This window comes from Urtica dioica, chromosome 6, assembly GCF_054948205.1.
Source record: "Urtica dioica subsp. dioica isolate 48M chromosome 6, U.dioica_male_clone48M_v1_H2, whole genome shotgun sequence".
In the NCBI taxonomy this organism is placed as follows: Eukaryota; Viridiplantae; Streptophyta; class Magnoliopsida; order Rosales; family Urticaceae; genus Urtica; species Urtica dioica.
The window spans coordinates 18,608,954-18,636,869 of NC_142761.1; the positions used below are offsets into that span (position 1 = coordinate 18,608,954).

Consider the following 27,916-nt stretch of genomic DNA (forward strand, 5'->3'; position numbering starts at 1 on the left):
TTCACCCTCTTGGACTCGGAACGCTCATCAGGGAACACCGAGGTTGAAGCCCTCTTCAGCGAGGAGCCTCGACACGAGCCTCTCTCATCTTGTGGTCGGTGAACCTGGAACGGATCTCCGACATCCGCTCAGGGTTCTGAGAAGCAGAAGCCAGCCTCCGAGCCCTCCTCTTAAAGGTTGCGCCAGCTAAACAACAAAGGTTAGGTTTCAGTTAATAAAGAAGTCTTTAATCACGAAGGTACCTTGAGAAGTAGGGGCAACCGGCGGGGCCTCAGGACTAGGTGGCCTGCCCACCCGGAGCTCCTCCTCGGAGCCCGGGGCGAAAGGCGGGAACCACCGGGTTAGCGCCATTAGCTCGGGAGAACAGAACTGCTCGCCCGCCTTGCGAGCCTTGGACATTCCCGATATCTCCTTCACAAAGGGGAGCTCCGTCACCCCCTTGTCCACAGAAAAATCAGTTAGGCGACCGAAGTAGAGGGGCGCCTCACCAAAGTGTCTGTCAAGACCCACACCCACGACCTATGACTAGGTGGGTCATTATTGTCAAACAACCTCACGTTGTCTCGAGCGCGGTCTATGTGAAAGCACGACTGCCTCGGCTCCGGGAATACGGCAGCCAGGTTGCATCTAGCAGTGCTACTCCATCAAACTCATCGCCAACAGGCGATAAAACGCCAGGCTCATCTGGCGAGCATGGACTCCTAGTCGAGCCAAAATCCACTGAACGATAGGCGGAAAGGGGAGACGCAGTCCACAAACGAGGCTCCCTATCGTGACGGCAGTGTTGGAATCGATCTAGGGTTTGAGAAAAAGTTTAACGCTTCGTTAAGCGGCGGAATTTTAAAAATTTTCTTTTTAAGTAAAACTAGTTTTTACTAACCTAGACAAGAGCATATGCATGTAAATAAAAACTAATATGAGCTATAAAAGTTACTAACCTTTTTGATGCTTGAACGTTGATGAGCCTTTGGAAGGTTGGCAACGTTCGTCTCCCCTCGCAGCACGTCTCTCTTTTCTTTCCTCGGGAACTCGAGCAACCACGATAGTTTCTATCACTAAATCACTCGAAAATAAGGAATTAGTGAGTGGGCACTTTTAAACACTACGACTTGAGAACGAGTCTCGAAGTCGCAGAGCTAAAGACTAGGTCGAGTGAGGACCTAGGTGCCAAGACAAGAGAAAACCGAAAATAAACTAGAGAGAGAGAGAAGAGGACTTCGGCCAAGTTCTAGAGAGAGAGTCTCTCAAATCTCTTAAACTTGGATGAATGAATTGTGAGGAAATGGGGCTCCTATTTATAGGAGAGGTCTCACCTTCAATAAGGTAGTTTCCTCTTCTATAGAATATCACATATTCATGAGCAAAAATCCTTCATTTCCCATTTCATGTTGGGCGCCCAAGGCTGCCTCCTAGAGGCTAGGATTTGTTTCCTTTTTTGTTCCTTGGCTTTCCCTTTTCTCACTTGGCCGAATTTCCTACAAGCATGTGTGGGAAATTTGTTTCCTCTTTTTCTTTTGGCAAGTATCTAAATACATTTATGCACAAAATAAACTCTCTTTCCTTGGGTATTATGGGCGCCCATTTCACTTCTAGAAGAAGCTTCTAGAAGCTTCTTCATTTATTCATGAGAACATGAAAAAAGGCCCATTAAGAGTTTTCAATAAAATTCTTATGAAATGAAATTAATTCACAAGGCCCAATTAATCATATTATGGCCGAGTGACATTAAGTCATCAAATGAACTTGTCAAAATTTATTGACATCCATTTCATCCTTATGTCTCAAAAGACAAAAATACCCTTTTAACTATTTTCGTTCTTGTTTTGGCTTAGCTTCCAGTTTAACTATTCCTATCGATGTGATTCGTGACAGTGACCTCATGGACCCAAATGAACAAAGCTTTAGCTAAACACTTGGACTCAAAAGTTCACAAACCTTTTCCAAGTTTAGCTTAATGCCAACTGACTCCACTAAAGAGCTGACACTGAAAATCTCTCGGTTCAAATGAATTTATTTTCTACTCAAGAATTCGACCTAATTATGATGAGCGGATCCACTGAATATTATCTATGCTACCCTTCATGAATGTCATCAGCTAGTCGGGATTTACTAAATTACCATTTTACCCTTCTAGCTGTTATTTCCTCAACTCCTTTGTCGCTTGTGAATAAGTTAGAAACAATGTATTGACGAGGAGCTAACAAGTCACATTGTTTCATCCAAAAGAGTCAGGACTCAATTTGGACACTGGCCAGTTCATTTATTCACACTCCAAGGAACAAAGCATGAGGTGACATACATTGCATTTCAGCAATCTTGTACATGAATTCCATATCTATGAGAACTTCACAAAGTTACTCATGACATACTCACAACTTAGTATTTCACCAATAGGCCCTGTTCGGAATGACATAGTGAGTCCGAACTCTGACTTTCTCAAATGAGAATACTAAGGTGTGAAATGGCATGTCTCATTTCAGGATTAAGGTAAGCATGATGCAATTCATACATAGTGACTTCGAGACATAAGAGGTTAAATGGTTTGTTCTTATATTGTCTCTAGAAGTGCACTGGTCAATTCAGTACCTTCGGAAGATACCTAGAAGAAATATAGAGTCCCCAACTCTCAATGCCTCATAACCAGACATCATAGATTCTTCTAACAATCATACTGAGGTCAATAGTCCTTTGACCCTAAGATTGCGAATATATCGTTTTAAGCAAACTACGAAGAGTTTGTTCATGCAAATCTACATTTGTCTCTTCGTAAGTTGTTAAGATTGTTTATGGACTAAAAGACTATGGTTTTATCATAAAGCTTCAAACAAAGAAAGAATGAATGAACGTTTCAACTTTATTAATGAATAGATAGGCAATTACAAGCAAGAGTCTTCGTAAGACTATATTACATCAAATGTAAACAAATAGACACTACTACTCTTCTTGTGGGCACCATTGACAACAAACTCCCACTTGACTCAAAGAAGATGTGAGTAGTCCTTTATGCCTAATCCCTCTCGATGTTGGTCGAAGACCATGTTCGCTAGGGCCTTGGTGAATAGATCTGCCAGAGATCTTCTTCACCTCCACGTCTCCGCGTTGCGCGATCTCTCGAATCAAATGGTATTTCCTCTCAATATGTTTAGAGCGCTTATGGCCTCTAGGTTCCTTTGAGTTAGCGACAGCCCCACTATTATCACAATAAAGGGTCATGGGCTCGTCGACGTTTGGAACAATTTCCAAATACTTAAGGAACTTTCTAAGCCATACAGCCTCTTTGGATGCTTCACAAGCAGCCACATATTCTTCTTCCATTGTGGAGTCAGCAATGCAATATTGCTTAATACTTCTCCACACAACAGCTCCACCATTAAGGATGAACACAGATCCCGAAGTGGATTTCCTGGAATCCTTATCCGCTTGAAAATCGGAGTCGGTATATCCCGTCATAGTCAGGTCAGTACCTGAGTATGTAAGCATCAAGTTCCTAGTTCTTCGAAGATACTTAAGAACATGCTTAACAGCAATCCAGTGCTCGGGTCCAGGGTTGGATTGGAAACGACTAACTACGCCAACGGCGAAACATATATCAGGTCGGGTGCAAAGCATAGCATACATGAGGCTTCCTACGGCAGAGGCGTAAGGAATTTTCCTCATGTCTTCAATCTCTTGTGCAGTCTTGGGAGACTGGTCCTTAGAGAGTGAAACTCCATGCCTAAAGGGTGTTTGACCCCTCTTGCAGTCTTGCATCGAGAAGCGATCCATCACCTTATCAATATAAGATGCTTGAGAGAGCGACAGGGTCCGGTTTTTCCTATCTCGAAAGATTTGGATTCCCAGAATGTACGCGGCTTCTCCTAGATCCTTCATATCGAATTGCTTTGCTAGCCAGACCTTAACCTCAGATAACTTACCCACGTCATTACCAATGAGTAGTATATCATCGACATATAGTACCAGAAACACAACTTTGCCTTCGTGTATTAACTTGTAAACACAAGGCTCATCTATTGACTGTTCAAAGCCGAAGCTCTTTACAGTTTCATCGAATCTAATGTTCCATGACCTAGATGCTTGCTTTAGTCCATAAATGGATTTAAGCAACTCACAAACCTTGGTCTCTTGACCTTTATCCATGAAACCGTCTGGTTGAGCCATGTAAATGCGCTCGTCAAGATTGCCATTCAGAAAAGCTGTCTTGACATCCATTTGCCAGATCTCATAGTCGAGAGCTGCAGCTATGGATAGGAGTATGCGGATGGATTTAAGCATCGCGACTGGCGAGAAGGTTTCTTCATAGTCAATCCCTTCTTGTTGGGTATAACCCTTCGCCACAAGTCGTGCTTTGAACGTCTCGACGTTCCCATCAGGACCCCTTTTCTTCTTGTTTATCCACTTACACCCTACGGGTTTAATCCCTTCAGGAAGGTCTACAAGTTTCCAGACTTTGTTGACATACATCGAGTGCATCTCAACTTTCATGGCGTCAAGCCAAAGGTTTGATTCAGAACAAGCCATTGCTTGGCTATAGGAAACAGGATCATCCATGTCGGAGACGGCTACAAGAGAGTCTCCATAAGACATGTACCTGTCAGGCTTTTGAGTAGCCCTCCCACTACGTCTAAGTACTACTTGACGAGATTCTGACGAGTTAGGTTGTGTTTCAGTTGGGCTAAGAACAGTTCTTACAGATGAGGTAGAAGCTTCCTCACCCAACTTTTCTTCAAGCACAATTTTGCTTCTAGGTTTCGCATCCTTCATAAAGTCCTCCTCGAGGAAACGAGCATTCGTGCTAACGAAAGTCTTATCGTCCTCGGGACTATAGAAAGTAAAACCTTTGGTTTCCTTCGGATATCCTACAAACAGGCACAATTCTGACCTACTAGCCAACTTGCTAGTCTTTTGCCTTAGCACGTGTGCAGGGCAACCCCAAATTCGGATGCGGCCAAGATTCACTTTACGGCCAGTCCATCGTTCATAAGGAGTACCAGGAACCGTTTTGGACGGAACTTGGTTCAGAATATAAGCGGCTGTTTCGAGGGCATATCCCCAAAAGGAAAGCGGGAGTGATGAGTAACTCATCATTGATCTAACCATCTCCATAAGAGTTCGGTTTCTTCTCTCTGACACTCCGTTTTGTTGAGGTGTGCCAGGCGCGGTAAGCTGAGAAGCGATACCTTCTTCTTTAAGAAAGTCATCGAACTCTCCAGACATATACTCACCACCTCGATCAGATCGAAGGGTTTTGATCACTTTGCCAGTTTGCTTTTCCACTAAAGCCCTAAAGACCTTAAATACGTTAAAGGTCTCGGATTTGTGTTTAAGCAAATAGACAAACCCATATCTTGAGTAATCATCAGTGAAGGTAACGAAGTATTCGTATCCTCCACGTGCCTGTTGGTTGAGCGGACCACATACATCAGAATGTATTAGTTCCAGCAACTCAGTGGCTCTTCGACCCTTATCGGAGAAAGGTCGCTTAGTCATTTTTCCTTCTATGCAGGATTCACAAGTAGGTAGTGAACCTATTGCAGAGGCTTGGAGTGGACCATCCCTCACAAGTCTCTTAATCCTATCTAGACTGATATGACCAAGTCTTAAGTGCCAGAGGTATGTTGATTTTGTTAGATCGGAGGATTCAGAAAGTTTGATCCTCTTTGGCTCCCTAATTAGATCGTTATCTATTTCGGTGTCTAAAAGAGAAGGTTGAGTGGGATAGATGTAGAAAAGAGCATTCTTCATACATGCATCAGTGACAAAAGAATTATCAGGAAACGAAATACGAATTCCATTCTTAATGAACTTTAAACAATAATCTTGCTCAATAAGACGAGCAACGGATATTAAGTTCTTCCCAAAGGTAGGAACAAAATATACATTATTCAAGTTTATAGTGCGGTCTTCAAAAGACAGCGTCACGGATCCCACAGCCTTCGCAGACACCAGGCTCCCATCACCCCATTTGAAACAGAACTCGCCTTCCTCTAAGCTTTTGGTTTTCTTGAAACCATTCAAGGAACAGCAAATATGGTTAGTAGCAGCGGAGTCAAGAATCCACGATGATACATTATCAGCTACTAAGCATGCTTCGGTAACTAGTACAATACTATGTTCCTTTGCTTTGAGATAGGCGGGACAGTTCTTTTTATCGGCCTCGTAAGGTCTCTTCACAGTTCCAGAGGCGGAGGCTTTTTGCTCAGTAGCATGTGCCTCTCCTTGATTCCTCTTTCTCTTAGTGAGACCTACAGCAGTGTGAAGTTCCTCCATAAGCTTGGTAACAGTGTACTCTAGCTTGTTTATTGAGTAGTTCATCTTGGAGGTATCAAGAGATGCGGGGAGAGTTTCTAAGATCATATCTATGACATTCTTCCCATCATTCTCAGATCCTAGGATTTCCATTTTATTTAGAAAACTAATGATCAGTATCATAAAGTCTCTAACAGGAGTCCTTGCCTTCATATGACAGTTCATAAACTGTCGGACTGCTTGTTGCCTTGCTTGACGCCTTTGCCCTCTAAATATCTCAAGGAGATTGTAGAGCATTTCGGCAGCAGTCTCGATGTCAGGATGTTGCTCTTTCAGCATATTGTTCATAGATGCCAAGATACAGCACCTCACAATCTCATCGGATCGAAGCCAGGCCGCTAAGGCGTCATTGTCCTCTTGAGTTGAATCATCATTCGACAGAGGAGGACACGGGGTGGTGAGTACCCATTTGTGCTTGTTAACGGTAGGTATTATGTCGAGGTTACGTTTCGAATCTACGTAGTTTTCGTTTTCGAGTTTGATCGAGGAAAGAAAGATTGAGAGATGGTTGAGAGACATATTGCCTATGTAAGTTGAAACAAGTTTATGATTAGTCTTTGGTTTAGGATTTAAGTTTTATTAAGACTTTTATAAAATCCAAAGGTGTTATAAACCAAACGATAATTTACTCCCTCAAGAGAAGGCCGCAAAAAATCTCCTTTTATAAGTAAATGACACATCATTAATGCTAAGCCAAGATGTCAATACATCTATTTTGACTAGCCACCTTGTAAATTGGTTTGATCACTCATATCCTTTCGCAGAGCCTTAAGGAAGGATACTAGGGATTGAGCCTAAGTGTGCAACCAACCACTTAGTCCAAAAGATCAGCTTTGAAAAACAATCCCCCAAGGGGAGGCCTTGCCATCATTGCATCACTTTCGGACGTAGCTCATTGAGCAATAATCGAAGCAATAACGCCTTGGAGTACTCACATTTAAGTGAGGGTCGCAAGAGCGGCTCTTAGTCCCACGTTATTGCATCTTTCACTAGTGTTGGGGATCGCGGGTTACAAACAACGAATATAACCCTCCCACTTAGTTTTTGGAGTTGGTTCATCGACTCTTATAAGTTCGGAAACAGATTTCCTAGTTAGAGAGCGACAGAGCGGACAACTAGAAGAGAATCCTAGATCGACATGTTCAGAGCAGTATTAGTGCATAAAGGCACAAGGGACATACTCGATCTTTTCCTATTTTCTATTTCGGGAAAGTGCGTGAGGGAAGTGTGAACTTCAACTCACTCGAACACTTGAAAGTTTGAGATTACACATCTTTTTATTTTTCGGTTTTGTCTACAAAGAGACCTCCCACTCAAAATTTCAAGAGCATATAGATTTTGAACATATGTGATATAGATATAGTTTTGAAAACATTTTGAAAATTTATTTGATTTGGATGACAAAATATTTTCAAGTTTGAAAGTGAAAACGGTTTTTCAAAATTCAAACTAGTTTTGTAAAAATTCAATTTCAATTAATCTTTCAAAAAACAAAACTTTTAATCTTTACACATCATGTTTATAATCATATGAAAAACATTTTTGCTCAAGAAAGTTTTCTCATTAGAGTTCTATAACTCATGGTAGTGGGGTTTGAAAATCCGGATTTCTAAAAAACTGGAGTTTCAGACAGCCGCGCACCTCGGAGTAAAATCGCCATAACTGGCGGCTCCGATGTCCTTTTGAGCCGAAACCGGTGGCATTGGACAGAGGACAGACAGAGCTTTAATTTGATTCAAGAATCATTAAATTTCGATTTCTGAGCAGAGAGTTATGCCGCTTTTAATGCGGGTTTACATTCCAGCTCGAAGAAAAAGAAATAAATTAAAGCTTTGTCCTTTTAGATGCGAAAAAGAATCGAGTGTAACGGAACGTTTTATGAAGTTGTTTAAGGCTTTTATTTGTGTTTTATTAGCAGGGTAATAACATAAAAAATAAAAGAAATAACAACATGCATAAAACGATTCAAGTAAATAAACGAAACTAGCAAGAAAACAAAACTAGTCACAAAATTTACTCGAAAATTCTCAAACCTTTAAAACACGTTTTTCAATATAAAAAATTAAAAACTTTTAGAACTGATTCTAATGTGTTTTAACATCATCCCAAACTCATAGAAAAACAACATGGTTTTTAATTTAAAGGCATGAGCAATAAATTAAAAAAAATCTAAGATTACAATTCTAACTTGTCACAAAATTAGTAAACTTTCGAAAACGATTTTCAAGCTCATAATTTAAAAACATGCACATGCATTCCTTTGACCATAGCTCTGATACCATTTGTTGGAATCGATCTAGGGTTTGAGAAAAAGTTTAACGCTTCGTTAAGCGGCGGAATTTTAAAAATTTTCTTTTTAAGTAAAACTAGTTTTTACTAACCTAGACAAGAGCATATGCATGTAAATAAAAACTAATATGAGCTATAAAAGTTACTAACCTTTTTGATGCTTGAACGTTGATGAGCCTTTGGAAGGTTGGCAACGTTCGTCTCCCCTCGCAGCACGTCTCTCTTTTCTTTCCTCGGGAACTCGAGCAACCACGATAGTTTCTATCACTAAATCACTCGAAAATAAGGAATTAGTGAGTGGGCACTTTTAAACACTACGACTTGAGAACGAGTCTCGAAGTCGCAGAGCTAAAGACTAGGTCGAGTGAGGACCTAGGTGCCAAGACAAGAGAAAACCGAAAATAAACTAGAGAGAGAGAGAAGAGGACTTCGGCCAAGTTCTAGAGAGAGAGTCTCTCAAATCTCTTAAACTTGGATGAATGAATTGTGAGGAAATGGGGCTCCTATTTATAGGAGAGGTCTCACCTTCAATAAGGTAGTTTCCTCTTCTATAGAATATCACATATTCATGAGCAAAAATCCTTCATTTCCCATTTCATGTTGGGCGCCCAAGGCTGCCTCCTAGAGGCTAGGATTTGTTTCCTTTTTTGTTCCTTGGCTTTCCCTTTTCTCACTTGGCCGAATTTCCTACAAGCATGTGTGGGAAATTTGTTTCCTCTTTTTCTTTTGGCAAGTATCTAAATACATTTATGCACAAAATAAACTCTCTTTCCTTGGGTATTATGGGCGCCCATTTCACTTCTAGAAGAAGCTTCTAGAAGCTTCTTCATTTATTCATGAGAACATGAAAAAAGGCCCATTAAGAGTTTTCAATAAAATTCTTATGAAATGAAATTAATTCACAAGGCCCAATTAATCATATTATGGCCGAGTGACATTAAGTCATCAAATGAACTTGTCAAAATTTATTGACATCCATTTCATCCTTATGTCTCAAAAGACAAAAATACCCTTTTAACTATTTTCGTTCTTGTTTTGGCTTAGCTTCCAGTTTAACTATTCCTATCGATGTGATTCGTGACAGTGACCTCATGGACCCAAATGAACAAAGCTTTAGCTAAACACTTGGACTCAAAAGTTCACAAACCTTTTCCAAGTTTAGCTTAATGCCAACTGACTCCACTAAAGAGCTGACACTGAAAATCTCTCGGTTCAAATGAATTTATTTTCTACTCAAGAATTCGACCTAATTATGATGAGCGGATCCACTGAATATTATCTATGCTACCCTTCATGAATGTCATCAGCTAGTCGGGATTTACTAAATTACCATTTTACCCTTCTAGCTGTTATTTCCTCAACTCCTTTGTCGCTTGTGAATAAGTTAGAAACAATGTATTGACGAGGAGCTAACAAGTCACATTGTTTCATCCAAAAGAGTCAGGACTCAATTTGGACACTGGCCAGTTCATTTATTCACACTCCAAGGAACAAAGCATGAGGTGACATACATTGCATTTCAGCAATCTTGTACATGAATTCCATATCTATGAGAACTTCACAAAGTTACTCATGACATACTCACAACTTAGTATTTCACCAATAGGCCCTGTTCGGAATGACATAGTGAGTCCGAACTCTGACTTTCTCAAATGAGAATACTAAGGTGTGAAATGGCATGTCTCATTTCAGGATTAAGGTAAGCATGATGCAATTCATACATAGTGACTTCGAGACATAAGAGGTTAAATGGTTTGTTCTTATATTGTCTCTAGAAGTGCACTGGTCAATTCAGTACCTTCGGAAGATACCTAGAAGAAATATAGAGTCCCCAACTCTCAATGCCTCATAACCAGACATCATAGATTCTTCTAACAATCATACTGAGGTCAATAGTCCTTTGACCCTAAGATTGCGAATATATCGTTTTAAGCAAACTACGAAGAGTTTGTTCATGCAAATCTACATTTGTCTCTTCGTAAGTTGTTAAGATTGTTTATGGACTAAAAGACTATGGTTTTATCATAAAGCTTCAAACAAAGAAAGAATGAATGAACGTTTCAACTTTATTAATGAATAGATAGGCAATTACAAGCAAGAGTCTTCGTAAGACTATATTACATCAAATGTAAACAAATAGACACTACTACTCTTCTTGTGGGCACCATTGACAACAGGCAGCAAACCCATTCTTCGGGCGGGATGGCCGGTCCTCAGAGGTAGGTCAAAGCAGCCCCACCGAGGGAGGGATGTTGTACGTCTCCTGGTGCCGAAGACTAGGATGGTGAGTGTGCTCGCAGCATCGACCCCCTTGCAGTCTAAGACCTCGGGGGCAACAAAATCGCCCACTCTATATCAGTTGGTCCTCTCAAGGGACTTCCCAGAAGCATAGTCCGAGGACTCCGCTGACATAAAGACCGCCCTGGCCATCTCCAATACTTTCTTACTATGCTCTGCTCTCCCCATTGCAGAGGAGGCATCCAGGTCCTCTCCAGGACTCTCCAAATCCGACCCAAGGGGGTCATCGGAGTGAATCTCATCCAAGAATGATTCGGACGTAACTATTGCAAGTTCGGCACCCAATGCCTCTAAGTCAGACACCCGGGGAGGCCATGCAGACTTGACCACTTCGTCTCGCCGTTTCGGGGAGGGGGCGTCGAAAGACGCCTCGCGGGAGACCAAGTTTATCACCAAGCGTGACGAGTGCGTGTCGCAAGACCCCTCTTCCACCACTTCAGGGCCACACCTAGTTGATGGGCCACTGTCGAGCTCCGCCAGCTCGGCCAGTGCCGCATCGTTCGTCTCCAATTCAACGAGCTATTGATCGGCCACGCAAGAATCTTCTTCCAGTTCCTCAAAGGGACCTTTGGCCGCCCTCTCAGAATTCTGGGAAGGGCAGGAAAGGTCGACCTCGGGACCATCGACTTGGGAAAAGAATTCACTCCCCATCGAAGAATGGAAAAAGCAGGCAAGCCCCAAAAATTTCAACTAAAAAAGAATTTTTTTTTAATTCTTAAGGCTGCCAGGTGTGAAGAAAAGTGGGAAGGGACTCTCCTTTTTATAGGAGAGGAAGGGTAGGAGTCCTACTCCTACCCCCCCCCCCCCCCCATGAGCACGCAGAAAAGGCCCGGCCCATGTGCCGGCCTCGCGCGCGCGCTGGCCCGTTGGCGTCATGCTGCACGCGGCTGCGGTCTGGCCGGTCGGCCAAGATCCGGCCCGGTCCCGACGGCCCGACCCCCATGGGTCCGGCCCAAAAAAAAATATATATATATACATACGTTTCGAGAGGGACAAAAGACAATATCGGTCAAATGGAAGCTGTCAACAAGACGATCAAGAGTAATCTCAAAAAGAAGCTCGAAGCCAAGAAGGGTGCCTAGGCGGAAGAGCTACCGTTCATCCTATGGGCTTATCGGACAACTGTTCGAAACGCGACCGGAGAGACCCCCTTTTCCCTAGATTACAGGGTTGAAGCTGTGGTCTCCGTTGAAACCGAGGCCCCCACTTACCGAATCGACACTTTCGATGAGGAAGTAACAACGAGGCCATGCGCCTTGAGCTGGATCTAATCGACGAAAAAAGATCTGAATCTCTCACTCGATTGGCGGCACAAAAGCACAAAGTCAAAAAGTACTACAATGCCAAAGTCAAGAGGCGAGACTTCTCTGTCGGCAGCCTTGTACTCAGGCGCATGTTCCAAAACCCCCAAGTGCAAGGCGCCAGTGTCCTTGGTCTAAACTAGGAAGGACCGTATAGAGTTCGCCAAGTCATACACGATCGAACCTATTAATTCCAACATACGGACGGGACCCCGATCCGACATCCTTAGAATGCCAAACACTTGAGGCAGTACTACCAGTAACTGACGCTACCTCCGGCTATTCCTTTAATTTCTCAAATTTAATAAGGCTCACGCGCAGATACTTAAGGATTTAACGAGATTTTTATTCAATAAGGCTCACGCGCAAATTCAATAAAGTTTGAGATTTTTATTCAAGAATCCATTTTAACGAGTTTTTAGTCGTCAAGGTACGACTTGTAAACTAAAAACTTGGGGGGCTAGTCATGCATGCGACATACACTAAAAAATACACGGCCCAAGGAACAAAATTTTATGTCCCCCGCACGCAAACGGGAATAAAGACTTAAAAGAGCCAAAATCCCCATTCAAAAACCGTCGACCTAACTCGACATGCCGTAAGACACCGACGGCGAATGTTAAAATCGTTGCGCCGCTCCCGGCGCAATGGCCAAATTTGAACCACACCTCCGGCCGCAAAATGGCACGAAGTAAAAAGTCGTCGGGCCGCTCCTGGCACAATGGCCAAATTTGAGCCACACCTTCGGCCGCCAAATGGCACGAAGTAAAAAGTCGTCGGGTCACTCCCGACGCAGCTGCCAAATTTGAGCCACACCTTCGGTCGCCAAATGGCATGAAGTAAAAGTCGTCGGGCCACTCTCGGCGCAATGGCCAAATTTGAGCCACACCTTCGATCGCCAAATGGCACGAAGCAAAAATCACCAAATATGAGCAAAAAACTTAAGTTCCCCGCACACACACGGGACTAACCTAGCGTGCTATAAGTCGCGTAAAGGCACATGTGAAATCGTTGGGCTACTCCCAACGCATGTAAGTCGCGTAAAGGCACTGCCTCAAACCCCAAGGCCAAATCTTAGCCACACCATCAGTCGCCAAATAGCACGAAGCATACAGGTTTGAGTAAAATCGTAAACCTAACTCGGCGTCTCGTAAATCGCGTAAAGGCACAGGTAAAGGCGACTAGGCTACTCCCACACCACTGCCAAATCTGAGCCACCGGCCAAATCTGAGCCACCCGGCCAAATCTGAGCCATACTTTGGTCGCCAAACAGCACGAAACAAAAGTCGTCGGGCCACTCTCGACGCAATGGCCAAATTTGAGCCACACATTCGGTCGCCAAATGGCACGAAGCAAAAGTTGTCGGGCCACTCTCGACGCAATGGCCAAATTTGAGCCACACATTCGGTTGCCAAACGGCACAAAGAAAAAGTCGTCGGGCTACTCCCGATGCAATGGCTAAATTTGAGCCACACATACAGTCACCAAACGACACGAAGCAAAAGACATTGAGCCACTCCCGACACAATGGCCAAATTTGAGCCACACCTTCGGTCGCCAAATGGCACGAAGCGAAAGTCGTCGGGCCTCTCCCGACGCAATGGCCAAATTTGAGCCACACATTCGGTCGCCAAACGGCACGAAGCAAAAGTCGTTGGGCTGCTCCCAACGCAATAGCCAAAAATTGGCACGCCAAACGTCGGCCTAACCCGACGCACCAATATTGCCACACAAGATGGGTCAATTGACCACACCGAGTTGCCTTTAGCAACAAAAGCTGAGCATTGCCTAACTAGGCACGTATATCACCTACCTCGAACGCTAAGTGACAATGAGTCTTAACGCTAAACGAGTAGAGACTAAATCCTGACTAGGGACACAAACCCATCAAAACTATTGACGAGGACACAGGCCCTCTGAGACATGCCACGACAGCTCAAGCAAGAGGCACATATGGGCAAACTAGCTCAAACAATCAACAAAGAGATAGCCTTCGACTTGAAAGAAAATAAATATCTCATACATAATAGAGTGACCACTCCAACAAATCCCACAAAGCATACGCTAAGTGCAAGTGCGCTAAAATGGTAAAATCCTTATAAAAAAAAAAAACCAAAGCGCTAAACATACGCGCTATATAAATAAAAGAAGCCACTCGGCTCACGACCTGCCTCCATCAAGAGGGGGAAACAAGGTGTCAAAAAAAGTCGAAGGTAACCCCCCGAGTCTCGTTCTCAGCCGTGGTGGCCTCCCGACACTCCATCGCCCAGGCACGACGGGCCTCATCGGCCCCAATGTCGTAATCGTACTGCAAATCGGATGTGAGAGGAGAAAGGCGAGCATTCTCCTCTGCCCAAGAGTCTCACTCGCGCTCTATTCGAATACGTGCTGCTTCACTCGAAGTAAGCTGGATGTGAGAAGTCTCCATGGCATCAGATCGGGCACCCAGCTGTCGACGGAGTTCGGTAGCCTTGGTCCGGAAAATCTCTGTCGATCGAGATGCCACTTTACAAGATCGATGCTCCTCAGTCAGCTCTCGCGCCATCTTGGCCAGCGACGCCTGAGCTCTGTCGCATCGATCCTAAACGATTTGGAGCTCCACTCGAGCCTTCCGAAGTTGTTCCCAAAGCGTCTCGAGTTCTGCCCCTAAGTGTAAACAACGATCGACCTGGGCCAGCCTAGACTTCACCTGAGTGAGCTTCTCTTGAGCAACTCCTAAGCGCTGAATGAAGTCGTACATGATCTTATCACTCGTACAGCTCTCGCATACGCCTATGGCAACAAATGGAAACAAGGGTCAAATATGAACCTACATATATCGAAAGATAAAGAAAGGTACTGACCCTCTGAGCGTTGGTAACCCCAGCCTGAAAAAAGGCGATGTCACCATTTGACACTACACCCTTCCACCAAGATAAGGGAGACTCATCGAGATGCCAAAAACAGTCGGCTCGAGACTCCCTGGCCTCCATCTCAACCGCAGAGTTCATCCTCTTGGACTCAGTGCACTCATCGGGAAGCACCGAGGTGGAGGCTCTCTTGAGTGATGCGCGGGAATCTTGCTCGACCGAGCAGCTAGCTTTAGTATGATATTCTCGCATCCAGCGATCGGCGACCCTAGAATGGATCTCCACCATCCTCTCAGGATTCCGGGAAGCTAAAGCCAACCTTCGAGCTCTCCTCCTAGGAGCTGCACCCCCTGCACCACAAACGTTAAGGTTTCGACTAATACAAGAAATCTTGAATAACAAGGTACCTCGAGAAACAGGGCCAGCTGGCTTGGCCTCGGGTTTAGGTGGCCTGTCCACCTGGAGCGCCTCCTTGGAGCCAAGGGCGAAAGACGGGAACCATCCGGTCAACGCCATCAGCTCGGGAGAGCAGAACCGCTCACCCGCCTTGCAAGCCTCGGACATTCCCGATGTCTCCTTCACGAATGCGAGGATTGTCGCTCCCTCGTCCGCCATGCGGCCAAAGCGAAGGGGTGCTTCACCGAAAGCGTCCGTCGAAACCCACACCCACGACATGCGACTAGGTGGGGCAATGTCTTCAATCAGCCTCATGATGCCGCGGGCACAAGCCATGTGAAAGCCCGATTAACCCGGCGTCGGGAACACGGGGTTTAAACTATGGAAGTCATCCACAGTCATGGAACGTTGAGTTTCACAATGCCACTCCATGAAACTCATCGCTAGTAGGCGATATAACGCCAGACTCATCTGGCAAGCGTGGACTCCTACACTGAAAAATAGGCCGAAAAGGGAGGCGCAACTTGCAAGCAAGACTCCCTATCGTGATGGCAGAAAACCCGTTCCTCGGGCGGGATGGCGGGTCCTCCGGGGCAGGTCGAAGAAATCCCATCGAGGAATGGATATTGTACGTCTCCCGAAATGTGTTGAAGACTCGGGTGGTGAGCGTGCTCGCAGAATCGACCCCCTTGCAGTCTAAGCCCTCAGGGGCAATAGAACCGCCCACTCTGTACCAATGGGTCCTCTCCAAGGACTTCTCTAGAACATGGGTTCCTGAATCAATAATACCAGACCGCGCATGATTCGGAAATCCCTCAGACATAAAAACCGCTCTGGCCGTCTCCAACACTTTCCCAGTACGCTCTACTCTCCCCACCTCGGGGAAAGCCTCCAGGTCCTCTCCAGGACCTTCCGAGTCCGACACAAGGGGGCCATCGGAGTGGATTTCATCCAAGATCGACTCAAATAGGATCATTGTAGGCTCGTCACCTGAGGCCTCTAAATCAGACGCCTTGGGAAGCCCTACAGACTTGGCAACCTCGTCTCACTGAAGGGCAGGAAAGGTAAACCTCAGGACCATCGACTTGGGAAAAGAACTCACTCCCCATCAATGGATGGAGAAAAATAGGCAAGCCCCAAACTATTTAACTCAAAATTGAATATTTAACTTTTTGAGGCTGCCAGGTGTGAAGAAAAGGGGAGGGGGGCTCTCCTATTTATAGAAGAGGAAGGAGTAGGAAACTTACTCCTACCCCCCCCCCACCCCCCCCCCCCCACGCGCGCGCACAAGACCCGACCTGCGCTCCTGGCCTTGCGGGCGCGCAGGTCTACCGGCGGGCATGCCGCGCACGGCCCTGTGACTCGCCAAGGACCCTGGCCGGGTCTTATGGTCTTGCAACTTGGCTAGGACCCAGGCCGGCCCCGGCCGCCCGACCACCATGGGCCCTGTCCCTGCTGGCCAAAATAAAGACCTCAAACGCCCTTGAAGATTAAAGTTTACGACTCGTGATTCAAGAGCCATGAACTTGGGGGGCTAATTTTACGGGTCGTTTTCGGGAAACCAGAAAAACAAAAACAAACGGAACCGGTTGGATTGCTAACTGCTCCCCCGACCGGGCCTTCGGCCCACGCGTGCCTTGCGCCCTCGGCCCACCGGCCCGCTCGCGCCCTCGGCCCCTGGCCCTCGCGCGCCCTGCTTCCTCGGTTGCGTGCACCCCGCGCATGTCGGGCCGTCAGCCTGTACGCACAGCCCGGCCCTACCGTGCCACCTACCCAAGCGCGCGCCTTGCGCTCGACCAAGACTCCTGCCCGCGCGCACGTCACGCGCCCTGCCGGGCTTCCTGCCTGCGCGTGCGCCCCGCGCCCTACCGGGCCACTGGCCAGCGAGCGCGCCCGGCCTTGCCATGGGCTCCCATGAGGGCTAGCCCATGGCTTCCTCAATATCTATAAATACCCCCCTCTCTTCACTTGAGGGAGACTTTTCTTTTTAGAGACAATCCTCTCTACTCTGAAAAAGTTCTCTTGTAACATTCCAAGAGTTCTCTCCTCTCCAAGCTCGGCTCAAAAATCCAAGAACCCTCCTTGTAATAGGGAGTGCATTCCAGTTCTAAGACTCGAGTATTCACAAAGCATAAGATGATTCCATGCTTCTTGGCTCTTGGGTTAGAACGCTAAGCTACGAGTATAGCGACCCCTCTAAAGTCTTCAACAGAAGCTACAAGCGAGGTCCTTGTCTAAAGTCTTAAGTTCTCAACCTCTGAGTCCAAGATAGCCATAACCGCCATATTTAACTACGTTTTAACCTGATACCTGACTACGGGTACGTAGGCAGCCAACATTTGGCACGGTCAGACCTTCCAAAACACACCTCCGGGTTTGGAGGGTGCAACTCGGTCTTCGATTTCACACTTTGGCTCGGGAACAATCACTTGGTTTGGCCTTGGATAGAACCGCCCAAAGTTTTAAATCGTTTTTCATTTTCGTGCGACAACAGTAGCCGTCGTTGAGACGAGCGAAGTGGCGACCGCTCCGAGTCACGAAACAAGAAAAGCAAAGTAAGGCAGACCCCTAACGGCCGCCTTCCCTAGAGGCTGCGACAGCCCCTCGTCGATGAGTTTAGAAGAAAATCATTCACCCCCGCCAAATTGGATCTTGACTTTACACAGAGACAAGCTAGGATCGCCGGCCCCACCAAAGAAAGACCCCGGGATGTGGGATAGAAGCAAATATTGTGAGTACCACCGAGATCACAGACATGTGACCTCTGAATGTTATCAACTGAGGCGGCAAATCGAGGCACTGATCCAAGACAGAAAACTCAAGGAGTTTGTCATGCGCACCGCCGGGGTAACAACCCCGACCAAGCGCCTACCTCAGCAAGGAAAGGGAAAGGGCCTAGCCGCGAAAGAAGCCCCCGGAGCAAGAGACGAGCCGGCGAGCTCAAGTATGAATATTGTCAAGACAATCGTGGGAGGGCCACAGTACGGCGACTCTCGCAATCAACGAAAGAAGTATATGAGGGCCGTCTCCCATGAGACGATTGCCCATAGTATCAACCATAAGTATGTGCCACCCCCATCCGTGCCGTTCGAGTCAATTTACTTCACTGAGATTGAGGCCAAGAGAGTCATGCACCCGCATAACGATGCGATAGTCGTGATGATGACAGTCCCAAACAACATCATTCACCGCATTTTAATAGATAACGGCGGTGCAGTGGACATCATATTCAAGTCGGCCTTGGATTGCATGAAACTCGCAGGTGTAAGGCCCGCACCCGTTAAGACCTCTCAGGGGAGAAGGTCTAGACCGAGGGGTCCATTGACTTTCCGGTGACTTTTGGGATGCGAGGCAACATTAACGTCATTCAAATCATGACGTTCCTCATCATCGACGAGCCCGTCGGGTACAACATGATCATAGGCCGACCGACCATCATTGGCCTCAAAGCCGTAATGTCGGTCTACCACTTACTGATGAAATTTTCCACCGAGGAATGCGTGGCTCACATGATGGGAGACTAGGCAATGGCAAGGTCATGCTACGTTCGAGCCGTGGATAGCAAATCGGTCATCAAGGAAGAGGAGCATAAGATGGTAAGCACGATGTACCAACTTGGAGACAAGTTCCCATGTGACATCAAGGAAGGTGGCACATTCGGCGAGCTGGACCAACTTGAAGAAACGATGCGTCGAAGGGTGGAGACACCCGACGACCTTACGCCTGTCGTGTTGGACGATGCCAAGTCCGACCAGGTGGTCAAGATAGGCACCAACTCCCGGCTGATGTCAAGCTCGAGCTCACCGCCTTCTTACGAGAGCACAAGGATGTCTTAGCGTGGACACACTTTGAGATGCGTGCACCACCTCAATGATGACAAAAGAATACCAGAGATGGTATAACTAAAAAGAGCGTTCAACAGGGAAAAGCACCTGGTCATCGGGGAGAAAGTTGATAAACTCCTCGCCGCCGACTTCATTCGAGAGGGGGAGCACCCCAAATGGGTATCAAATGTGCTCATGGTGAAAAAACCAAATGGGAAATAGTGGATCTGTATCAATTATAAGGATCTTAATAAGGCCTGCCCGAAGGACAGCTTTCCCCTCCCATGAATTGAACAACTCGTGGACGAGACAGCGGGCCACGAGTTATTGAGCTTCATGGATGAATACTCGGGCTACAACTAGATCCGAATGCACGCGGATGATCATCTCAAGACGACGTTCATCACCAATTGCAGCCTATATTGCTACAAAGTCATGATGTTCGGCTTGAAGAATGCAGGTGAAACTTAACAACGATTGGTGAATCGAATGTTCACTGACAAGACTGGCAAAACCATGGAGGTGTACGTGGACGACATGCTCATCAAAATTTTGAAGATCGGAGACCATGTTTAAGACTTGAAATAAATGTTCGCAATCTTGCGACGTCACAAAATGAAGCTCAACCCCAATAAGTGTGCATTTGGGGTCGAGTCGGGAAAGTTCCTAGGATAAATGGTGAGCAAGCGAGGGATCGAGGTGAATCCCAAGAAAATAAAGGCGGTCTTAGAGATCGCCCCAAAAGGCGAAAGAGGTTCAAAGTTTGGCCGGCAAGATCGCGGCCTTGACAAGGTTTGTATCAAAGGTGACCAACAAATGCCAACCTTTCTTCAAAGCCCTGAAGAAGAAGAAGGACGGGTTTGAATGGACCGAGGAAAGCGAGAAGGCATTTCAAGACATGAAGATGTACTTTGCCTCGCCTCCGTTCCTCTCCAAACCTAACGACGGTGGTGAGTTGTTGCTACTATATCTAGGTGTGTCCGAGAAGGCCACTAGTGCGGTCCTAGTACGAGAGGAAGACCGGATACAATGGCATGTCTATTACGTAAGCAACGCACTCCTCGACGCTGAGACACACTATCTGGTGATTGAACAGTTATCCCTTGCCTTGGTCATGAGCGTACGAAAGATAGGACCGTACTTTCAAGTGCATCAGATCATTGTGCGTACAAGGCACCCAATAGAGAAGGTGTTGCAAAGAGTATCATCGATGACGATGGAAATATGGTAGCAAGAGCTAAGCGATTATGGGATCACATTCAAGCTTAGTACGGTGATAAAAGGGCAAGCCCTCGCCGGTATTATGGCGGAGTTCTCATACACGCCTCGATTAGAAGATGGAACAGAAGCAACAAGGAAAGAAGATGACGTGCAAGAGCCATCAAAGAAGAGGGAAGTCGGCCCGATAGGGCCAGTGTGGAATTTGCATGTGGATGGCGCATCGATTGCTCAAGGAGTTGGCATCGGGGTGGTGTTGATAAATCCCAATGAGGAAGTTTTACGGTACACGTTACGCTTCGAGTTTAAGGCTTCCAACAATGAGGCCGAGTATGAAGCATTGATCGTGGGGCTAGAGTTGGCCCAAAGGTTGGGGGTCGAGAACCTTCGCATTCACAGCGATTCGAAACTTATCGTAAAGCAAGTAAAGCGTGACTACATGGCCAAAGAGCCTAATATGATCGCGTATCTCGCAAAGATGCTGAAGAACCACTAGGCCATCTCCTAGTTCGAGGTCGTACAAGTCCCACGTGAAGAGAACGCCGAGGTTGACGCCCTAGCATGACTCGCATCAGGGATAGATGACAGAGAAGAAGGGAGCATTCCCATCGAAGTCCTGACGTGACCCTACATCTCGAGAGATGACGTATGAGCTATTGAAGAAGTGTCCCCACGGCCATCGTGGACGACCCCACTGGTGGAGTACATCTCGAAAAGGATTCTCGCCAAAGACCAAGAGGAGGCCATATTGGCATTGATGCCCAAAAGAAGAGTAGTAGTTGTTGCTTATATGCATTTGATGTATTAAAGTCTCACAAAGACTCTTGCTTGTAACTGCTGAATATTTAATAAAGAATTTAAACTTTCATTTATTCTTCTTTGTTTGTTTGAAGCTTTATGATAAACTTCAGTCTTTAGTCCTTAAACTAACTGTTGTCGCTCGTTTTTTTACAACGATATAGGAGCCCCAAATGGTTCGACCCAAGGCCGGACCAAGTTATCGTGTTCGGGCTCAAGCGTGTCGGACTTGGTATCCCAAGTCTTCCCTTAGCTGTCGATGATGTCTATCTCGTCCAAACACCTGAAAAAGTAAGAAAAGAGGTGTGAACTACAAAGGGGAAACAGAGGGGGTGCCTCTGTTTACCTCTCCGACGCTCAACATTAGTAGGATTGAGGTGGAATATAGAGGGTTTAAGTGTTTAGAGGCCAAAGATGAGCGAAACGAGCGAGTTATGAGTTCAACAGTGTTTCGGGACTCAAAATTGGATTACCTTTGGGAGAGGGTGGACCTCTCTATTTATAGGCGACCAAGGGGTGTTTTGGGCAACCCCTTGCCCGAGTGACTACCGAGGGCCGGCCGAGTGACGCCCCAAGGCCGGCCATTGGCCGAGTGACGGCCCTGGGCCGACCGAGTGACGCCCCGGGGCTGGCCATTGGCTGAGGGATGGCCATGGGCTGGCCAATGGCTGAATGGCGCCCCAGAGCCGGCCATTGGCTGAGTGACGGCTCTGGCCCGACCAATGGCCGAGTGACGGCCCTGGACCGACCGAGTGACGCCCCTGGGGCGGCCATTAGCCGAGTGACGGCCCTGGGCCGGCCAATGGCCGAGTGACGCCCCAGGGCAGTCCATTGGCCGAGTGATGGCCCTGGGCCGGCCAATGGCTGAGTGAAGGCCTAGGGCCGGCCAAGTGATGCCCCAGGGCCGGCCATTGGCCGAGTGACGGCCCTGGGCCGGCCAATGGTCGAGCGACGCCCCAGGGCCGGCCATTGGCCGCATGACAGCCCTGGGCCGGCTGAGTGACGGCCCTTGGCCGGCCATTGGCCGAGTGACAGCCCTGGGCCGGCCAATGGCCGAGTGACGCCCCAGGGCCGTCCATTGGCCGAGTGACGGCCCTAGGCCGGCCAATGGCTGAGTGACGTGTTGTCAATGGTGCCCACAAGAAGAGTTGTAGTATTTATTTTGTACATTTGATGTAATAAAGTCTCACGAAGACTCTTGCTTGTAATTGCTTATTCATTAATAAAAAGTTGAAACGTTCATTCATTCTTCCTTGTCTGTTTGAAGCTTTATGATAAAACATTAGTCTTTTGTCCATAAACAAACTTAACAACTTACGAAGAGACAAATGACTATTGAACAAACTCTTCGAAGTTTGCATAAAACGATATATTCGCAATCTAAGGGTCAAAGGACTATTGACCTCAGTACGATTGTTAGGAGAATCTATAGTGTCTGGTTATGGGGCATTGAGAGTTGGAGACTCTATAGTTCTTCTAGGTATCTTCCGAAGGTACTGAATTGACCAGTGCACTTCTAGAGACAGAATAAGAACAAACCATTTAATCTCTTATGTCTCAAAGTCACTACGTATGAATTGAGACATGTCATAAGCTCGACCTCAGCCTCACGAGTTCGACCTCGGCCAAAGGCCGAGCTCGGCTATCCTCGGCCAATGGCCGAGCCTGGCTATCCTCGGCCATCGACCATCCTCGGCCAATGGCCGAGCCTATGCTATCCTCGGCCATCGGCCATCCTCGACCAATGGCCGAGCCTATGCCATCCTCGGCCATCGGCTGGCTCGAGGTTTGCCTCGGCCAATGGCCGAACCTAATACTTCACTCGGCCAAGGGGCCCTCCACGAGCTCGACCTCGGCCTCATAAGCTTGACCTCGGCCTCACGAGCTCGACCTCGGCCTCATAAGCTCGACCTCGGCCTCACAAGCTCGACCTCGGCCTCATAAGCTCGACCTCGGCCTCACGAGTTCGGCTATCCTCGGCCATCGGCCATCCTCGGCCAATGGCCGAGCCTGGCTATCCTCGGCCATCGGCCATCCTCGGCCAATGGCCGAGCCTATGCTATCCTCGGCCATCGGCCATCCTCGGCCAATGGCCGAGTCTATGCTATCCTCGGCCATCGGCTGGCCCGAGATTTGCCTCGGCCAATGGCCGAACCTAATACTTCACTCGGCCAAGGGGCCCTCCAATGACCCCTTGGTCACCTATAAATACAAGAGGCCCACCCTCTTCCAAAGGTAATCCATTCTTGAGTACTTAAACGCTGCCGAACTCGTACCTCGCTCGTTTCTCTCAAGTCTCGGCCTCTAAACACCTAAACCCTCTTTATTCACCTCAATCCTACTAATGTTGAGCGTCGGAGAGGTAAACAGGGGCAACCCCCCTATTTTGCCTTTGTAGTTTACACCTTCCTGCTGGCTTTTCAGGTGCCTGGACGAAATAGACATCACCAACAGCTAAGGGATGACTTGAGATATCAAGTCCGACACGCTCGAGTCAAGACGAGACCACTTGGTCCGGCCTTGGGTCTAACCGCCTTTGACTCCTAAATCGTTGTCCGAAAAACTGCGACAACATTTTGGCGCTAGAAGGAGGGGACCACCGACCTTAGCGCGCTCTCCCTTCCATTCCACACTCTCACTACTCTTACGACTCTCGATAGATGAGTCACCTTCCCACTACCTCCGCCGGCACTCGAGCGACGAGTTCGAGGTACGGCCTCCGAAGCCTCGCTCACCGTCTTGAGGGGCAACCTCATGATAACGAGAGCCAGCCCCAAAACGCGGCGAACGACCTCCAGGCCGAGCTCCGAGAGGACACTGCCCGGCGGCTTGCGGAACTCCTTGACCGTCCCGGCGTCGACGGCTCGCTCATCGCCAATCTCCTCGGCTACGACGTCGAGGATCGATCCGCCCGAGATGACTCCGACCCCGACTACGTGGGGGAGTCAAGGACCGATGAGGCGACTCCTAGCCTCGCCCAAACACGACGACAGGCACGGTCACATTCCCGGGGACTCGCCCCATCGGTTTCAAGAGGCGGCCGGACACGGCCCCTCGCCGAGGAGAGAGCGACTCTGGTGGATGATGGGGCCGATAGCCGAAGCGCTCGCCGGACGGTCCGACCAAGGGCGACCTCGCCTCGCCACGCACCGAGCGTGGACCTTAGAGAGCGCTTGACGGCGCAGAGAAACTCCCGAGGGGAGGATTTCCGCCAAAGGCTCAACTCTCGAAGGGACGCGCTTCCCGCCGCAACTCTTGGCCGACCTCAGGCCAATGTCGTGGACCAAGCGTCCAATGAACGCCAACCGGCGACTCCTGTGGCCCCGGCGGTCAGCCCTGCTAACAGGCTTGACATGGTCATGATGATTCAGAGCCTCCAAAATCAAATCATCGAGATGAGGGAGTCAGGGAGGCAACGACCGTATGGAGGGATTGAGGAGTCATACTCTCCCTTCGCCGCTCAAATCCTCGCGCAACCTTGCGTGGGGAACTTCAAATTGCCGTCCATCCCTCCCTATGATGGACGGACTGACCCGAATTTCCACATCCAACACTACGAGATATGGATGACAATGCAAGGGCAGCCGGACGCGACCCTATGCCAAGCCTTCAACCTGACCCTCACAGGGTCGGGCTTTGAGTGGTTCCGGAGTTTGAGACCTGGGAGCATCCCATCCTTCCGGGCCTTGCGAGAGGCTTTCCTTGCCCGCTTCGCCACGCTCGTGGCACAAAAGAAGTCGAAGACCCACCTCCTCTCCATTCGGCAAGGGAGAGACGAGACGTTGAGACAATACCTCGCTCGCTTCACCGAGGAGTCTCACAAAGTCGAGGGGTTCGACGACAAGGACGCCATCATGGCGATCACCGAGGGAGTTCGCACGAGCGACTTCCTCAAGTCCATTGTTGGGAAAGTTCCGCGGGACATGGCGGAGCTGATGACGAGAGCCCGCACGTATATGGGAATCGAGGTCTATCTCGGTGGCCGAGATGGCCGGAAGTCAGGGGGACAAAGTAGTCGACGTCGCGATGATCAAGATGGAGACCGTCCCGACCCTTGGAAGAGGAGGAACAAGGGAGGCCAGGCCCCTAACGGTCGCTCCCTCCCCGGGCCGAGACCGTCGCACGTCGATAGCTTCCGAAAGTTCTCGACGTTCACCCCCCTGAACACTCCGCCGGAGCTGATCTTGGCTTTGCACCGTGATAACCTAGGAAGTCCAACTCCTCTCACAAAGGATCCCGCCAAGAGCGATCGAAACAAGTTCTGCGAATACCACCAAGATCACGGGCATCTGACGTCCGAATGCTATCAACTCAAGCGTCAGATCGAGGCCCTGATTCAAGACGGGAAATTGAAAGAATACGTCCTTAGAACGATCGGGACGGCCACGGCGCACGCTGAGCGTCCGCGGCAGGAAAGGAAGGGTCCGGCGACGGTGACCGTCACAGACCGAGCAGTGATTGAAGAACCGGAGAGCTCACAACTACACGTCGTGGGCTGGATCATGGGAGGCCCGTAGTTTGGGGACTCGTCCACGTAAAGAAAGAAGTATGTGCGTGAAGTTTCCTAAGGGAAAATAGCGCACTACATCAACCATACATACGAGGCTCCTCCTCCGGCCCCATTCGAGTATATGTTCTTCACTGGCCAAGAGGCGGCGTGAGTCCTCCACCCGCACAACGACGCGATAGTCGTCTCGGCCCCAGTCGCCAACAACCTCGTCCGGAGAATCCTAATCGACAATGGGAGCTCCGCCGATATAATCTTCAAGTCGGTGCTGGACATGATGAAGCTATCCGGGATGAGACCGACCCCGATCGCGACTCCACTCTTCGGCTTCTCCGGGGAGAGGGTCATGACGGAGGGAACCGTCGACCTCTCGGTCACCTTCGGGACACCGGGGGGGGGGGGGTCGAGGTCACCCACATCGTATCATTCCTGGTCGTGGACCAACCCTCCGCCTACAACATCATAATTGGTCGCCCGACCCTCAATCGGCTGAAGGCCATTACGTCCACATACCATCTAATGATGAAGTTCCCGACCGAGAAGGGGATCGCCATAATGGTGGGAGACCAATCAATGGCGAGGATGTGCTACATCCAAGGCGTGGATGGAAAGGGGTAAGGAATGATAGTGAGCACCGTCGTCCAGCTCGGGGACAAGTTCCCGTGCAAAATTGAGGAAGGAGGCACCTTCGGAGAACAGGACCAAAGTGACGATGTCGAGCGTCGAAAGGTGGAGACACCGGACGACCTTGTTCCCGTCGTGTTGGACGACGCCAAACCTGCCCAAGTAGTCAAGGTAGGCGCCCAACTCCCGTCCGAAGTCCAAAACCAGCTCGCCACCTTCCTCCACGAGCATAAAGACGTCTTCGCGTGGACACACGCCGACATGCCGGGGATCGACCCCGAAATAATGGTTCACCATCTCAATGACGACAAGAGCGTAGCTGAATGTGTTCAACCGCGGCAGACGTTCAGCGGAGAGAGATACCAAGCCATTGGTGAAGAGGTTGACAAACTTCTCGCCGCCGACTTCATCAGGGAGGCGGAACACCCCAAGTGGGTGTCCAATGTGGTGATGGTCAAGAAGCCAAATGGGAAGTGGTGGATCTGTATCGACTATAAAGATCTCAACAAGGCCTGCCCGAAAGATAGCTTCCCTCTCCCGAGGATCGAGCAACTTGTGGACGCTACGGCGGGCCACGAGTTATTGAGCTTCATGGACGCCTACTCGAGCTACAATCAGATCTGCATGCACGAGCCGGATCAGATCAAGACCACCTTTGTTACGAACCGCGGACTCTACTGCTACAAGGTCATGCCATTTGGCCTCAAAAACGCGGGAGCAACATATCAAAGGTTGGTGAACCGAATGTTCGCCAATCAAATTGGCAAAACCATGGACGTCTACGTGGATGATATGCTCGTCAAAAGCCTCAAGGCCCACGACCACGTTCGAGACCTAAGAGAGATGTTCGCGATCCTGCAACGCTACAAGATGAAGCTCAACCCCAACAAGTGTGCCTTTGGGGTCGAGTCCGGAAAATTCTTGGGCTACATGGTTAGCCGCCGCGGGATCGAGGCTAACCCTGAGAACATAAGGGCGATCTTAGAGATGAGGTCGCTGCGGAAAGTGAAAGAAGTTCAGAGTCTGACAGGAAGGATCGCCGCCCTGACGCGATTCGTGTCCAAGGCCACCGATAGATGCCAACCATTTTTCAAGGCACTGAAGAAGACCGATGGGTTCGTATGGACGGAGGAGTGCGAGGAAGCGTTCCGCGAAATGAAAGCCTATTTCACCTACCCCCCGTTCCTCGCAAAGCCACAGAATGGCGAAACCTTGTACATCTACCTCGCGGTTTCCGACAGGGCCGTGAGCGCGGTTCTCATACACGAACAAGACAAGGTACAATGGCCGTTCTATTACGTTAGCAAGGCGCTCCTCGACGCCGAGACTCGATACCCGGAAATCGAGAGATTGTCCCTCGCCCTTGTCATGAGCGCGAGAAAACTCCGACCCTACTTTCAGGCGCACCCCATTGTGGTCCGCACGGGACATCCCATCGAGAAGGCCCTTCAAAAAGGGACCTCCTCTCGAATGGCCATATGGTCCCAAGAGTTAGGCGAGTACGGG

At 48.4% G+C, this 27,916-nt stretch overlaps 1 protein-coding gene across 1 annotated transcript; it reads left to right on the forward strand.

The window, feature by feature from the left end:
• Nucleotides 1–18,049: 18,049 nt before the first annotated feature.
• On the forward strand, nucleotides 18,050–18,963 carry LOC149393475 (uncharacterized). Its single transcript, XM_089618044.1, has 2 exons — nucleotides 18,050–18,701; nucleotides 18,791–18,963. Exons 1-2 carry the CDS (start codon nucleotides 18,050–18,052, stop codon nucleotides 18,961–18,963), a joined length of 825 nt encoding a protein of 274 aa, XP_089474170.1.
• The last annotated feature ends 8,953 nt before the right edge of the window (nucleotides 18,964–27,916 follow it).

Excerpts from the sequence above, each read along its gene's own strand:
- LOC149393475 (XM_089618044.1), top strand. The coding sequence starts at position 18,050 with ATGAGTTTAGAAGAAAATCATTCACCCCCGCCAAATTGGATCTTGACT. Across the intron at positions 18,702-18,790 it reads GGATTGCATGAAACTCGCAG|GCAACATTAACGTCATTCAA; the intron begins GTGTAAGGCCCG and ends TTGGGATGCGAG.